We start from the raw sequence: 16,072 nt of genomic DNA, 5'->3' as shown, positions 1-16,072 counted from the left end.
GTTGGTATGGAAGATAAGTATAGCCACTTCAAAGACCATAGTTTGGATGTCACTCTCCTCTGAAAAAAATAGTCATACAAGGAGCTTTTGAAAACAATGATATGCCATAATACATACTTAGTGATAATGTATTGATAAGTATTTTAGTCCTAGGAAAATAGTTCAGTGTATTTTCCCCTATTAAACACTTACTTTTATGTGAAATATCAAGCAGAAGCAAATAATCCCATGGTTTTTTAAGAAGAACTCTATAAATTTTACCTTATTTACCATTAGTATTTTGAAATACAAGGCTTCTTCTTTCTTTATACATTTAAACTGGAAAAGTAATTGTGGTTGGGTGCTCCAGTGGTGGAGTCAAGAGACCTGGGGAAAATCCTGCAGCTTGCTCACGCTTTTAACCTTTCGATTCCAGAAGAACTGTGATGACTGACTGAGTTCATTGTATGTAACAGTGTTTAGTACAATGTCAAGATTTATCAGATATCAGTAGATGTGATTCTTATAATTATTAGAAATTCTAAATGTTAGAAAAGCAGATTAGATTTAGACTAGATGTCATTAGAAAAGATTCTAAAATGTTAGAAAAGAGAAAAAATCTATGGAATATTTTTAGGAAAAAGAATTGTAGGAAACAATCTGTATGAATATATGCTGAGCTAAGGCTTTTACTATGGGGTAGCTGAATAGATTTCAGACTGGAAACTCAATTTTAAGTGTAGTTTTAAATATAGATTTATTATTCTTTTCTGCCTTTTGAGATGTAATTCAGGGAAAGGCCTTTCTTATTCTGAGATTTTAAAAAATTCTCTCTTGGTTTCTTTTTTTACTTTCATGGGCTCATTGTCTTCAGTTCATTTTTTGAAATTTTGGAAATTCATGTATAGAGTTTGAGGTTAGGATCCAACTTACTTTTTTCCAGTTGGATATCCATTTATCACAGCCTTTTCATTGTATAAACATTCAGGTTATCCTTTATTTTCAGAGGAAATCATATGTCTTTTCATTGAGTGCTAGCTGAAAGTCTCCTTTCTTTTACTTAGGTTTCTGATGGTCATGAAAAAGATCTCTTGCATAAAAACCACATGTTGCAGGATGAAATTGCCATGCTAAGACTGGAAATAGACACAATAAAAAATCAGAACCAGGAAAAGGAAAAGAAATGTTTTGAGGACATTGAAATTATAAAAGAAAAAAATGATGATCTTCAAAAGACAATAAAAGTGAATGAGGAAACACTAACAAAAGCCATACTCCAATACAGTGGACAGCTTAATGTCCTGACAGCTGAGAATGCAATGCTAAACTCTAAGCTGGAGAACGAAAAACAAAACAAAGAAAGATTGGAGACAGAAGTTGAATCATACCATTCTAGACTGGCTGCTGCTATACAGGATTATGATCAAAGTCAGGCATCAAAAAGAGATCTAGAACTCGCTTTCCAGAGAGCAAAAGATGAGTGGTTTCGTTTACAGGACAAAATCAATTTTGATGTGTCTAACCTAAAAGATAACAATGAGACTCTTTCTCAGCAGCTTTCTAAAGCTGAAAGTAAATTCAATAGCCTCGAAATTGAGCTCCATCACATGAGAGATGCTCTCAGAGAAAAGACTTTGGTTTTAGAACTTGTGCAAAGAGACCTAAGCCACATACAGTGTCGAAATAAGGAAATTGAACAAATGTATCAGAATGAGCAAGGTAAAGTGAGTAAGTACATTGGAAAGCAGGAATCCTTAGAGGAGAGATTATCTCAACTACAAAGTGAAAATACCTTGCTCCAACAGCAGTTGGATGATGCTCAGAACAAAGCTGACAATAAAGAAAAGACAGTAATTAATATCCAAGACCAGTTTCAGGAAATTGTAAAAAAACTGCAAGCTGAAAGTGAAAAACAAGATCATATGCTGAAAGAAAGAAATGAAGAATTAATCAATTATTGTAATAATTTAAAAGAAAGAATGCATCAGTATGAAAATGAGAAAGCAGAAAGAGAAGTAAGTATCCAGGAAAATAAATGAACTTCCTAAAAGAAAATTCAAAGTAATATTTGATTATGGCTAAATGTTGAAACTAGTTGAATATAAGAAATATATACTGTATAAGTATGTAGACTGTAAATCAGTTTAAAAGCATGCTTTGTATCCAGCAAAAAAATTAGACCTGGAGGTGCTTTACTTTGAAAAAAGTTATTGTGTTGACTATGAAATTTTAAGAAGTTAAGTTATAAATTGTTATTGGATTGAGATGATATAAACAATTTAGTCTTATACTGCTAAAATAATTTTAATCTTCATGTCAATACATTTTAATACCATGATGGAGCAGATAAATGGAAATGCTCATACCCAGAATGAACCTTAAGATTCAATGAAATGGATCATCTTGGCAGTCAATTCCAGATTTCCCAATGAAATGAAGTGCAGATGCTGTATCTCATAGTCCTTTTCCTTCACTGGCTTTTTATACATTTTTAGTTTATATAATTGTATTCTTATTCATGTCAATTTGAATTAAATTTGGAAATATTTTAGTCCCAAGCATGTATTCTTATGACCTCTAACTATTTAACAGCATCTACTTTTCAATACATCATAATTTGGGACAAATGTGAGTTTTAGCAAAACCATATTTGATTTAATCTTCCCACTGCTATTCATTACTCTGAACATTTTTATAAATAGTTTGCTTATAATTCTCATTTCAAGGAGAAATGTAGTTAAGAAGAGATTATAAGATATAAGCTCACACACAGCAAACTTACTGGATCTAAGTGTGTCCAATACTGTAACTGTTTGTGATTGGAGCTATTTTTCAGACTAATGAGGGGTAGCAGGATTCTTGTGTAGCAGGAATGGAGTAAGTTGTAGGAGCCAAGGTCAGGGAGGCAGGTAGGGGCCCAATTACCTAGGGCCTGAGGCCCATTGGCATGACTTGACTTTTATTCTGACATGGGAGTCTATTGGAAGGACTCAAGCAGAGGATTGAATATGTGAGGAACTCTGAAGTCTATTTAGGCCACTAATAAAAATGATGAAAAATGTTTCACAATGTAGAATTTACCACCCCTAGTCCTACTTGCATACCATTTCCTTTTGAGACTTCACGAGGCTGTAAAGCTCTGTAAACTCTGAGGGGATGTGGATAGTGGGACTGAGTTCATTGTCTGAGTACACAGTAGTGATGAGGCAGGAGGATCACATCTTCTTTGTCCTTAACTAAATTTGGTAAACAGGAATGTGTGAACATGAGGAAAAGGTGAATTGATGAATGCAGTGATATTTTTCAAAATACATATGTTAGAGTTATATATTATTAACATAATAATTAGGTGATTTATAAAATCAGTTTGATCATAACAGAAATATGTTATTAGGTAGTTATGAGACAACTTCAACAAGAACTGGCTGATACCCTAAAAAAACAATCTATGTCAGAGGCTTCTCTGGAGGTTACATCATGTTACCAAATTAATTTAGAAGATGAAACACAGGACTTAAAGAAGAAATTGAGGCAAATCAGAACTCAAGTATGTATGAAATTTAATGTGTCAACAGTTAATCTATAAGCTGACTAAATAATACACAGTGTTTTAGAATACTAGTTTCTGTGGACAGCATTCCTTTATATTTTCATTATAATTAATTTAGAACAATTTTATTATCTTTATAATATACACTCTGACTTTCATTCTGCCATTTGTATTGTACATTTTTTCTTAGAACATTTACCCTTAGGAAAGCTGAGAATTATGCATTGTTCTCACAGAAGTTGAGACTTTTTTTCTTAGTACTAAACATTGTTTTTTATAGATGTCTCTTTTAGCATGATAAGGTAAATCAGATAAAATTAGAGGTTAATTTGTTTAATGGAATGTTTTAGAAAATTGTCTTTTTTCTGGTCTTCACTTTGGTGAATGGAAATAGGAGCTGTGTACATTTACTTTGTGGATTTCAGGATAATTTGTAGAAAAGGTCATTATATAAACCTATTGAAGTTAGATACTTCCCTCATTTCCCTTTGAGATATACTGTAAAAACATGAAATACTCAAATTATGTATAGTATGTATCCAAAAGTAGAGAATTAAGAAAATTTTCTAGATCCAACCATTGGACTTTTTTAAGCCTTATTGAGATATTCATATACAATACAATTTACGCATTTAAAATGTCTAATTCAGTATCTCTGGTGTATTCACAAACTTATATGTGTATAACTGTCCCTGCAATCAAGAACATTTTCCTCACCCCAAAAAGAAACCCCACATCCCTCAGCCATCACCTTCCCCAGCCCCAGGCAACACCAGTCTACTTTCTATTTCCAAGATTTGCCTATTCTGGATATTTCATGTAAGTGGAACCACAAGATGTGGTCCTTTGTGACTAGCTTCTTTTCACTGAACATAATATGTTCAAGGTTCATCATGTTATAGCACATATTAATACTTCATTTATTTTTATTATTAACAATTCTCCATGGGGTAGCTTACCCACTTATACATACGTTGATGGACCTTTGGGTTGTGTCCACTTGTTGGCTATTAATAATGATGCTATAAGCATTCATTTACAAGTTACTGTGGGCATGTTTTTATTTCCCTGCCACTAGATTTTATCCTTAGTTAATTGGGCTGATCTCACCATCTCTTGGCCTTTGCTCACGTGTCCTTCCTGACCCTATTGCTCTTGCCTAATCCTGCATCACTCAGACCTGTTCACACCTCCATTCTCCTGAAGCTGTCTCTAACTCTTCTTTCATTGGCCTTACCAGCATTTATCATCTAGTCTGTGCAGAACAATTTTAATTTAGCCCCTTACTTTATTTTATTTTTCATGAGGTAATCTTTCCTTTCCAAGTTTGTCTACGGGGAAATAGTACTTGATATGCATGGTACCTATCTTGTATAAATTAAAATATTTCAGCTGTTGTTTATTCTATAACTTACCAATAATTTCTCTTTTGGAACACTGATACAATAAGGCTTTTATTCTAAGTGTATTTTAAGCAATTAAATATAAAATTGAAAGCAGTTAACCTAATAGAGGAGAATTGTTGAATGCTCTCTTTCCCCCCTCCCACTATGGAATAAAGTCTAAATTTGCCTTCCTTCATTAAGCAGCCAGAATGGGGACTTACAGATGTATAGCACTTAACCAGCTGTAAAGCTCTGGAGATGGCTTTTATGATCTGCCATGCTATCTAACCTTATCACGGTATTTGCTAAATCAGTGAACCTAAACAGTTGCTGGGAATGAAGTTGTTTGGGAACTTTGAGGGCCCATTATTCCCATGTCTGTGGCTTTACCCTGTCTCTGATGCTCGTGTAAATTAGGTACTACTCAGTCCAGGAGGGCCTGTTTGCACTGTAGTCTGTGATCATTGCACATGGAGTAGTTCAGGGAGGCAGTAAGTTATAAATTATAAACAGGAAAAAAAAAAGTAGACACAACCCAAAGGTCCATCAATTTATGAATGAGTAAATGCTTAAACCACACCACCAAGTATTCTTTGACAAAAATAAAAATAAATGAAGTACTAATATGTGATATAACATGATGAACCCTGAACACATTGAGTGAAAGAAGCTAGTCACAAAGGACCATATACTGTGGTTGCGCTTATATGAGGATATCCAGAGTAGACAAATCTTGGGAACAGAAATGCTGGTGGTTGCCTGGGGCTGAGGAATATGGGAGCTGGGGGTGATGGCTGAGGGATGCAGGGCTTTTTTTTGGGTGATAAAAATGTTCTACATGATTGCACTTGATTGTACTTGGCTGGTGGAATTGGTGAACGTTCTTTGAAAAGTAGTGGGGTATATCCTGAGCTAATAAGTGGTGGAGTTGGGATGTTCCCCACCCCGGGCGTTCTGGCCCCTATGTAGATACTGCCTCTTGAATGATTTCATGAAACATTTGGTTGTCACTGAAAGCAGCATGTTAACTTTATAATCAGATTGAGTAGCTGTGGTCATTCACCTATGTGAATATTTAAAATTATAGGTGATGTGGTGCTTGTAATAAAACAGAAATATTTGACCTAAGGTAATTTCCTATCTTTACCCATTTGACCAGTATACAAATCTGTGCATTTATCTGATGAAATATAATTTAAAAACATGAATAACTAGAGAAGAGGTTGGTAAACTTTTCTGTAAAGGACCAGAGTGTAAATATTTTAGGCTTCATGGGCCTTAAGATCTCTGTTGTAACCACTCAGCTCTGCTGTTATGCATGAAAGTAGTTGTAAATAATGTAGAAGAGTGTGGCTGTGTGCCAGTAAAATTTAGTTTCAAAAGCAGGTGATGACAGGTTTGTAGTGTATTATCAGTAAAGTTTATTATTTTCTTTATTTTAGTTGGAAGAAGCACAAGGTCAACATATAGAGGCTGTAAGATGTGCTCAGAAGACACAGGATCACTTGCAAAGGTACAGTTTAAAGCTGCACAGATAATAACTTGAGTATCTATAAAGTAGATGAGCAATGTAGTATGGGAATTGTTTCTCAGGATAATATGTATTGTTGGGCTGGATAAAAATTTCAGCTTTGAGCTATTTTGAAATGCGTTATTTTTGCACATTTATGGCACAATTGCCAAGTCATCTACTTGTCAAATTTTTAAGAGTTTATGTAATTGCACCTTCAGGTGTTTGTTTGGAAATTATGTGGTAGAATAATTATTTTTAAAATATACATTTTAGGCTTGAAATCGAAAATGACAACTTAAAAGTAACAATCAAAAAGCAAGTAGGCAAAATTGAACAGCTTCAGAAAAACCTTGTAAGTACAAGTTTGGTAAGTCAGTCTCTTAATTTCTGTCATACTGTGAGAAATACACTCACTGGTCCAAACTCAGTAAGTGGACACAGAGACAAAAAGAGCAGCAGAATGAGGCCTTAATGGCGGTCTTGTAAGATCGGGTGTCTGGTAAGCAGGCACACCTGGGGCAGTTGGCCCAAGTAATTCCCTAGCACCTGAGTCCCTTCCCTGGTTCCTCATTGGATGAGTACTACTGGGTTTACGTTCTTTCCCGGATGTTGCCTAAGCAAGTTATATCCATGTTAGGCTTTCCCTTACATTTGTCTTAATTTTATTGACTGGTTTAAACCTTTTCTCTTTTCCCAAATAGGCACAGCCCTTTCTTTATCAAATCCCCCACTGCCCCAGCCTGAGCAACTTCCTGGCTTGTATTTTACCACGTGGCCCTTTGTTAATATCTTACTGTTAAAATGTTTAAACTTCTGGTGGGAGTAAATCACATTTCAGTTTTATGTTTTTTCTAACAATACCAAAAAGGAATTTAAAAATTTTTCTAGTAGTACCTAAGGATATTTTGGACAATATGAAAAATCTCATTGATAAAAATATTTTTTGTATTCATAGTGACAAAAATATTTTTTGTATTCATAGTGATGCTAATTGCCACTAGTAGTGCAATTCCTTTTTATAGTCATAAGTTAATGATTTTTGTAAGATTTTAATAAAAAATATTGTGATTGTCTACAGACAATATTTTATATATACCACATTTTGTTTATCCATTCATCTGTTGACAAATTTTGTTTTTTTCCACCTTTTGGCTATAATCAATAATACTGCTATGAACATTTGCGTACAAATATCTATTTGAGTTCTTGCTAATGTTTTCTCATGTTAAAAAATTCCCAGAAATTTGAGGAATGATTTGATCTGGAATTCTGAATTTCTCTTGCAAATCTGAATCTTTCAGTGAGACTTTGACAATGAATTACTTCCAATATTGTAATTCCTGCTCTTTGCCAAGAATGAATACTAGGTTGTTATGCAAACAATCCTCTGAAAGGAATGTATCATTTGTTGGAATTTAAAGAGAAGAGATGCCATTAAAAAGTAGAAATGGCTGGTCAGTCAGGGCTTCACACAGTAACAGTGCTCATAGCACTGCAAGTTCAGAAGCTGTTTTTTCTCATTTGCTTGAGTTAATCAGCCTTTCCAAGATTTAACAGTCTAACCTCAGAAGAGATTGATGTGTAATCCAGGATTGCAATTAATTGACCTATAGGGAAAAATTGACCTATAGTAATTATATGCCAAGCAGAGCAGGGACTCTCCTGCCATTCCCACTATCCTTTATAGGAGAGGCTACAGATCAGAAAGAAGATTGCATTATGAACCCCAAGTTGGAGCATGAGGTAGATTCATCTACCAGCTAATTTCAGTCACAGTAACTAGATTGGTTCATGCAAATTTCATTATACAGATAAACCTACTGGGGAGCTAGAATATTCTGTTGACTGGTCCTTTGGTGGCTGAAGAAACATTGAAAATTATTATTATTTTTACTTGTGTAAATCAGTTACATTGTATTAGCACACTTTTCATACCTGTGATGTGACAATTTGTTGATAAGGAGTCTTCTGTGAATGAAGTTGGTCCCCTTTCAGTGTCATGCAGAAACCTATTAAGGTATCAAAAATTCAAAACATTTTAAGAATACCCAAAACTGATTAAGCTTATTTAAAAATAACAAAGAATTGATCCTTTTTTAGTTCATAAGCATGATGATTGAGTGTTCTTGCTGTTGCATGACTGTGTGCCTCCCTCAAACCTTGGTACAGTGTTTGCACATTACCCATCTGATTTGAAGAAAAAGGGAAAAAAATAATGAGGGATTTTTCTAGACTACTTATAGAAATGACTCAGGATTATGACATAGAATTACTAGCCACAACTCATGAGAAATAACAGTTTGAAGAAAGAAGGGTGAGTTTCTAAATATTTTAAAATAATTTTCTTAAAAATTTTTTTCATAGTATCAAGGTGAAAAGGAACAGTTAAAGAAATTGACAGAGTTAAAACAATCTCTAGAACATAGTTTGGATCAAGAAGTGAAGAAAAACAGTGAATTAGAAAAAGAGATTTTTGGGTAAGATTTTAACATTTCAATTCATTTCAACCATTAATTGATTTAACTATAATTCTGCTTTACTAAAATCTAAATACAAATTCATTTTACATTCATATTTTTTAAATTAAACAGATTATCCTACTTAAAAATTTACTTTAGAAACTCAAAATCTGAAGCTTTTTAGAATGCCAAAATATTACATTTATTCTTTAATGATTCCTAGAACAATAACAACGCCTTTTGCATGACATGTCAGCTGAATTCATCGGTTACCTTGAATCTGTATTTCTGCAAGGTATCTTTGCTCTCTTTGGTAATGTTTCCTTCTTTTAGTAGTTCTTCCTGTCAGCATTCAAATATTTTAATATCTAAAAACCTGTATCATTGTTTAACAACATCAAAATTATCTTACTGTGGCTTTTATTTTCTTTATTTTTTAGTTACGTATCATTCATACAAATATATATGCATGAATTGAAGAACAAAATGAGTAATTGGTTTCTACCACTCAGATCAAAAGAATGGATTATTTTCCTGTGTCTGTGAAGCCCCCACATGGCTTCATTTCTGTTTATTTGCTGAATTCTTAAATTTGTTCCCTGATTCTCATCAATATTTTCCTCTCATTTAACTGTATTTGTCCGCTTTGTTTTCCATCCCTTTCATGGTGTTCAGATTGCACTTGCCAAGATTTCTACACCTTTTTTTTCATATCGTTAATGTACAATTATTTGAACATAATGGTTACTAGACTACCCCTATTATCAAGTCCCCCCCACATACCCCATTACAGTCACTGTCCATCAGCATAGTAAAATGCTATAGAATGATTACTTGTCTTCTCTGTATATACTGCCTTCCCCACATCCCCAACCCCCTACATTATGTGTGCTAATAATAAACCCCATTTTCCCCCTTATCCACTCCCTTCCCACCCATCCTCCTCAGTCCCTTTCCCTTTGGTAACTGTTAGTCCATTCTTGGGTTCTGTGAGTCTGCTGCTGTTTTGTTCCTTCAGTTTTTGCTTTGTTGTTATACTCCACAGATGAGTGAAGTCATTGGTACTTGTCTTTCTCCACCTGGCTTATTTCACTGAGCATAACACCCTCTAGCCCCATCCATGTTGTTGCAAGTGGTGGGATTTGTTTTCTTCTTATGGCTGAATAATATTCCATTGTGTATATGTACCACCTCTTCTTTATCCATTCATCTACGGATGGACACTTAGGTTGCTTCCATTTCTTGGCTATTGTAAATAGTGCTGCAATAAACATAGGATCTACACCTCTTCTTAAGACAGTCTTGACACTTTCTCTCTCTGCCGATTTCCTTTCTCCTAAAGCTCTGCCTCTTTCCTTTTCCTGTCAACTCAGACTTCAGAGATTCTTCTTTCCTATTTCTATTTTGAATGATCTCCCTTGATGTATGTTGTGTGTATTTTCTTTTCTTCTTGTATGCTGTGGTTAATAGATACTAAAATATATTTTTGTGTATTTTTCAAATACAAATACTTATTTGTATATAAGTATGTTTTTTCTTTTTTACCTTGGATACTGACATCTGGTTTTTAATTAATAGTAATAGGTTAATGTTTTATATGACCATGCTAAAAATAGATATGAATAACTTATGTATAAGAACTCTTTATAAGTAGAATATTAACCCTTTAACTGTAATACATGTCATAAAATTTTTCTTCATATTATTTACCTAAGATTACAATTTAGTCAGCATACTTTCACAAAGTGAGATTGTAACATATGAGAGGATTGTAATTTATAGATTTGTTTATTTTATTTGATAGAGCATAATATCTGTTAAAATAATTATTAAATATTTGCTCTTAAAGAACGTGACTTACTCATTCTGCACATTTCTGCAGACTTAACTTCTTCTTTACCAATCTGGATTCCTTGTATTTGTTTTGTCTGATTGCCGTGGCTAGGACCTCCAGTACTATGTTAAATAACAGTGGAGAGAGTGGGCATCGCTGTCTAGTTCCCGATCTCAGAGGAAATGCTTTCAGCTTCTCGCTGTTCAATATAATGTTGGCTGTGGGTTTATTATAGATGGCCTTTATTATGTTGAGGTACTTGCCCTCTATTCCCATTTTGCTGAGAGTTTTTATCATGAATGGATGTTGAACTTTGTCAAATGCTTTTTCAGCATCTATGGAGATGATCATGTGGTTTTTGTCTTTCTTTTTGTTGATGTGGTGGATGATGTTGATGGACTTTCGAATGTTGTACCATCCTTGCATCCCTGGGATGAATCCCACTTGGTCATGGTGTATGATCCTTTTGATGTATTTTTGAATTCGGTTTGCTAATATTTTGTTGAGTATTTTTGCATCTACGTTCATCAGGGATATTGGTCTGTAGTTTTCTTTTTTGGTGGGGTCTTTGCCTGGTTTTGGTATTAGGATGATATTAGCTTCATAGAATGAGTTTGGGAGTATCCCCTCCTCCTCTATTTTTTGGAAAACTTTAAGGAGAATGGGTATTATGTCTTCCCTGTATGTCTGATAAAATTCCGAGGTAAATCCATCTGGCCCGGGGGTTTTGTTCTTTGGTAGTTTGTTGATTACCGCTTCAATTTCGTTGCTGGTAATTGGTCTATTTAGATTTTCTGTTTCTTCCTGGGTCAGTCTTGGAAGGTTGTATTTTTCTAGGAAGTTGTCCATTTCTCCTAGGTTTCCCAGCTTGTTAGCATATAGGTTTTCATAGTATTCTCCAATAATCCTTTGTATTTCTGTGGGGTCCATCGTGATTTTTCCTTTCTCGTTTCTGATACTGTTGATTTGTGTTGACTCTCTTTTCTTCTTAATAAGTCTGGCTAGAGGCTTATCTATTTTGTTTATTTTCTCGAAGAACCAGCTCTTGGTTTCACTGATTTTTTTCTATTGTTTTATTCTTCTCAATTTTATTTATTTCTTCTCTGATCTTTATTATGTCCCTCCTTCTGCTGACCTTAGGCCTCATCTGTTCTTCTTTTTCCAATTTCGGTAATTGTGACATTAGACCATTCATTTGGGATTGCTCTTCCTTTTTTAAATATGCTTGGATTGCTATATACTTTCCTCTTAAGACTGCTTTTGCTGTGTCCCACAGAAGTTGGGGCTTAGTGTTGTTGTTGTCATTTGTTTCCATATATTGCTGGATCTCCATTTTGATTTGGTCATTGATCCATTGATTATTTAGGAGCGTGTTGTTAAGCCTCTATGTGTTTGTGAGCCTCTTTGCTTTCTTTGTACAGTTTATTTCTAGTTTTATGCCTTTGTGGTCTGAAAAGTTGGTTGGTAGGATTTCAATCTTTTGGAATTTTCTGAGGCTCTTTTTGTGGCCTAGTATGTGGTCTATTCTGGAGAATGTTCCATGTGCACTTGAGAAGAATGTATATCCTGTTGCTTTTGCATGTAGAGTTCTATAGATGTCTATTAGGTCCATCTGCTCTACTGTGTTGTTCAGTGCTTCCGTGTCCTTACTTATTTTCTGCCCAGTGGATCTGTCCTTTGGGGTGAGTGGTGTGTTGAAGTCTCCTAGAATGAATGCATTGCAGTCTATATCCCACTTTAGTTCTGTTAGTATTTGTTTCACATATGCTGGTGCTCCTGTGTTGGGTGCATATATATTTAGAATGGTTATATCCTCTTGTTTGACTGAACCCTTTATCATTATGTAGTGTCCTTCTTTATCTCTTGTTACTTTCTTTGTTTTGAAGTCTATTTTGTCTGATATTAGTACTGCAACCCCTGCTTTCTTCTCGCTGTTGTTTGCTTGAAGTATGTTTTTCCATCCCTTGACTTTTAGTCTGTACATGTCTTTGGGTTTGAGGTGAGTTTCTTGTAAGCAGCATATAGATGGGTCTTGCTTTTTTATCCATTCTGTTACTCTGTGTCTTTTGATTGGTGCATTCAACCCAGTAACATTTAGGGTGACTATTGAAAGATACGTACTTATTGGCATTGCAGGCTTTAAATTCGTGGTTACCAAAGGTGCAAGGTTAGCCTCTTTAGTATCTTACTGCCTAACTTAGCTCGCTTATTGAGCTGTTATATACACTGTCTGGAGATTCTTTTCTTCTCTCCCTTCTTGTTCCTCCTCCTCGATTCTTCATATGTTGGGTGTTTTGTGCTGTGCTCTTTCTAGGAATGCTCCCATCTAGAGCAGTCCCTGTAAGATGTTCTGTAAAGGTGGTTTGTGGAAAGCAAATTCCCTCAGCTTTTGTTTGTCTGGGAATTGTTTAATCCCACCGTCATATTTGAATGAGAGTCGTGCTGGATACAGTATCCTTGGTTCAAGGCCCTTCTGTTTCATTGTATTAAATATATCATGCCATTCTCTTCTGGCCTGTAGGGTTTCTGTTGAGAAATCTGATGTTAGCCTGATGGGTTTCCCTTTATAGTTGACCTTTTTCTCTCTAGCTGCCTTTAACACTCTTTCCTTGTCCTTGATCTTTGCCATTTTAATTATTATGTCTTGGTGTTGTCCTTCTTGGATCCTTTCTGTTGGGGGTTCTGTGTATTTCCATGGTCTGTTCGATTATTTCCTCCCCCAGTTTGGGGAGGTTTTCAGCAATTATTTCTTCTAAGATACTTTCCATCTCTTTTCCTCTCTCTTCTTCTTCTGGGACCCCTATAATACGGATATTGTTCCTTTTGGATTGGTCACACAGTTCTCTTAAAATTGTTTCATTCCTGGAGATCCTTTTGTCTCTCTCTATGTCAGCTTCTATGCGTTCCTGTTCTCTGGTTTCAATTCCATCAATGGCCTCTTGCATTCTATCCATTCTGCTTATAAACCCTTCCAGAGTTTGTTTCATTTCTGCGATCTCCTTTCTGGCATCTGTGATGTCCCTCCGGACTTCATCCCATTTCTCTTGCGTATTTCTCTGCATCTCTGTCAGCATGTTTATGATTCTTATTTTGAATTCTTTGTCAGGAAGACTGGTTAGGTCTGTCTCCTTCTCTGGTGTTGTCTCTGTGATCTTTGTCTGCCTGTAGCTTTGCCTTTTCATGGTGATAGGAATAGTTTGCAGAGGTGGGATGAGTGACGGCTGGAAGGACTTCCTTTCTTGTTGGTTTGTGGCCCTCCTCTCCTGGGAGAACAGCGACCTCTAGTGGCTTGTGCTGCGCAGCTGTGCGCAGACAGGGTTTGTGCTTCCTGCCCGGCTGCTATGGAGTTAATCTCCGCTGTTGCTGTGGGCGTGGCCTGGCTCGGGCAGCTACTCCAAAATGGTGGGGTCGCGTTGGAGCAGGAGCGGCTGGGAGGCTATTTATCTCCGTAAGGGGCCTCCTTGCTCCCTGCAGCCCAGGGGTTAGGGTGCCCAGAGATCCCTGGATTCCCTACCTCTGGATTAAGTGTCCCGCCCTGCCCCTTTAAGACTTTCAAAAAGCACCCGCCAAAACAAAACTACGACCACCAAAAAAAAAAAAAAGAAAAAAAATTTTTAAATTTAAAAAAAAAGAAAAAAATTTTTTTAATTAAAAAAAAAAGGTGGTCGCTCGTTTTTCTTTATTCTCTGGTGCCAGCCTCAGGCCTCTGCTCACCGGTCTTGCTGCCCTGTTTCCATAGTATTGGGGTCCCTATCCCTTTAAGACTTCCAAACAGCGCTCGCCAAAACAAAACAGCAAAAAAGCAAAAAAAAAAAAAATGGTCGCGTGCTTTTCTTATGTCCTCCGACACCCGCCCTCCACTGCCCGCTCACTGTTCTTGCTGCCCTGTTTTCCTAGTATCGAGGGCCCTGCACTCTGGCCCGGATGGCTGGGGCTGGGTGTTCGGCAGCCCTGTGCTCCGTCTCCCTCCCGCTCTGCCTATTCTTCTCCGGCCGGGAGTTGGGGGGATGGGCGCTCGGCTCCCGCCGGGCCGGGGCTTGTATCTTACCCCCTTCGCGAGTTGCTGGGTTCTCTCAGGTGCGGATATGGTCTGGATATTGTCCTGTGTCCTCTGGTCTTTATTCTAGGAAGGGTTGTCTTTGTTATATTTTCATAGATATATGTTGTTTTGGGAGGAGATTTCCGCTGCTCTACTCACGCCCCTCTCCTCCATTTCTGCAGACTTAAGAAACTCTTAAAAAGGACAAGAAAGAAGTTAAATGAATATGAAAATGGAGAGCTTTGTTTCCATGGAGATTTAAAACCTGATCAAACTGAAATGGACATTCATATTAATAAACTAAAACATAAGGTAATTTTCAATCAATTTTGGGACCCAGTATCACTTAATGTTGGGAAATATAAATCGTTCAATGCTTTGAGAGGAAAATGCAGATTTGTCCATTAGTTTATAGACTTGATACATTTTTTTATCAAATATATTGCAGTTATCAAAAGGATTGCAATTAATTGACCTATAGTGAAAAATTGACTTATAGTAACTATTTGCCAAGCAGAGCAGGGTCTCTCCTGCCATTCCCACTCCTGCCATTCCCACTCTCCTTTGCTGAGTCCCTTATGTCTTGAACCCTTGCTGGTGCTCTAAAAGCAAGCAACACACCATTGTACAACCCTGTAGCACAGGCACCACCTCATTGTCGCCAAGTAAAGGTAACAGCTGTATTGAGATAAAATGATCATCCTACCAGTTCAGTCATTCAGTGTTTACATACAATTCAGTGGCTTTTAGTTTCTTCAGAGAGTACCACAATCAATTTCAGAACTTTTCATCACCCTTAAGAGAAACGCCATACATTTAGCTGTGACCCTGTGCAGTTTCCCCTTCCCTACTCTTCTCAGCCCTAGGGAAACAATACTCTGCCCTGTGTTTTTACAGATGTGCCTACCCTGAACATTTCATATCAGTGGAATCACACAGTATGTGGCCTTTGTGACTGTCTTCTTTCATTTACTGTAATGTTTTCAAGGTACATCTATTTCATAGCATGTGTTAGTACTTCATTTCATTTTATTGCTAAATAATACTCCATTTTATGGACATACTGCACTTTATCTGTTTATCAGTTAATGGACCCTGGGTTGTTTCCACGTTTTGGCTATTGTTAATAATGCTGCTTTGAACATTCATGTACAAGTTTTTGTGTGAGCATATGTTTTCATTTCTCTTGGGTATATACTTTGAATGGAATTGCTGGATCACATGGTAACTCTGTGTTTAACCTTTTGAAGAACTGCCAGTCTGTTTTCCAAAGTGGCTGCACATTTCATATTTTCCTTAGTAGTGTTTGAGGG

General features: G+C 36.3%; 1 protein-coding gene and 1 non-coding gene across 2 annotated transcripts in view; both read left to right on the top strand.

The window, feature by feature from the left end:
- LOC118922865 (ankyrin repeat domain-containing protein 26-like) overlaps window positions 1–16,072 on the top strand; it is a 121,647-nt gene that overhangs the window by 53,227 nt on the left and 52,348 nt on the right. The window contains 6 exon segments of the mRNA XM_057499338.1: window positions 1,044–1,994; window positions 3,374–3,526; window positions 6,357–6,427; window positions 6,701–6,794; window positions 8,792–8,904; window positions 14,942–15,071. Of these exon segments, the coding sequence (XP_057355321.1) occupies window positions 1,044–1,994; window positions 3,374–3,526; window positions 6,357–6,427; window positions 6,701–6,794; window positions 8,792–8,904; window positions 14,942–15,071 (1,512 nt within the window).
- Window positions 8,516–8,620, top strand: LOC130683207 (small nucleolar RNA U13). Its single transcript, XR_008996829.1, has one exon. It is a non-coding gene; the product is annotated as a small nucleolar RNA U13 (small nucleolar RNA).

This window comes from Manis pentadactyla, chromosome 3 (assembly GCF_030020395.1).
Source record: "Manis pentadactyla isolate mManPen7 chromosome 3, mManPen7.hap1, whole genome shotgun sequence".
In the NCBI taxonomy this organism is placed as follows: domain Eukaryota; kingdom Metazoa; phylum Chordata; class Mammalia; order Pholidota; family Manidae; genus Manis; species Manis pentadactyla.
This window is presented reverse-complemented; position numbering and strand designations above follow the sequence as displayed.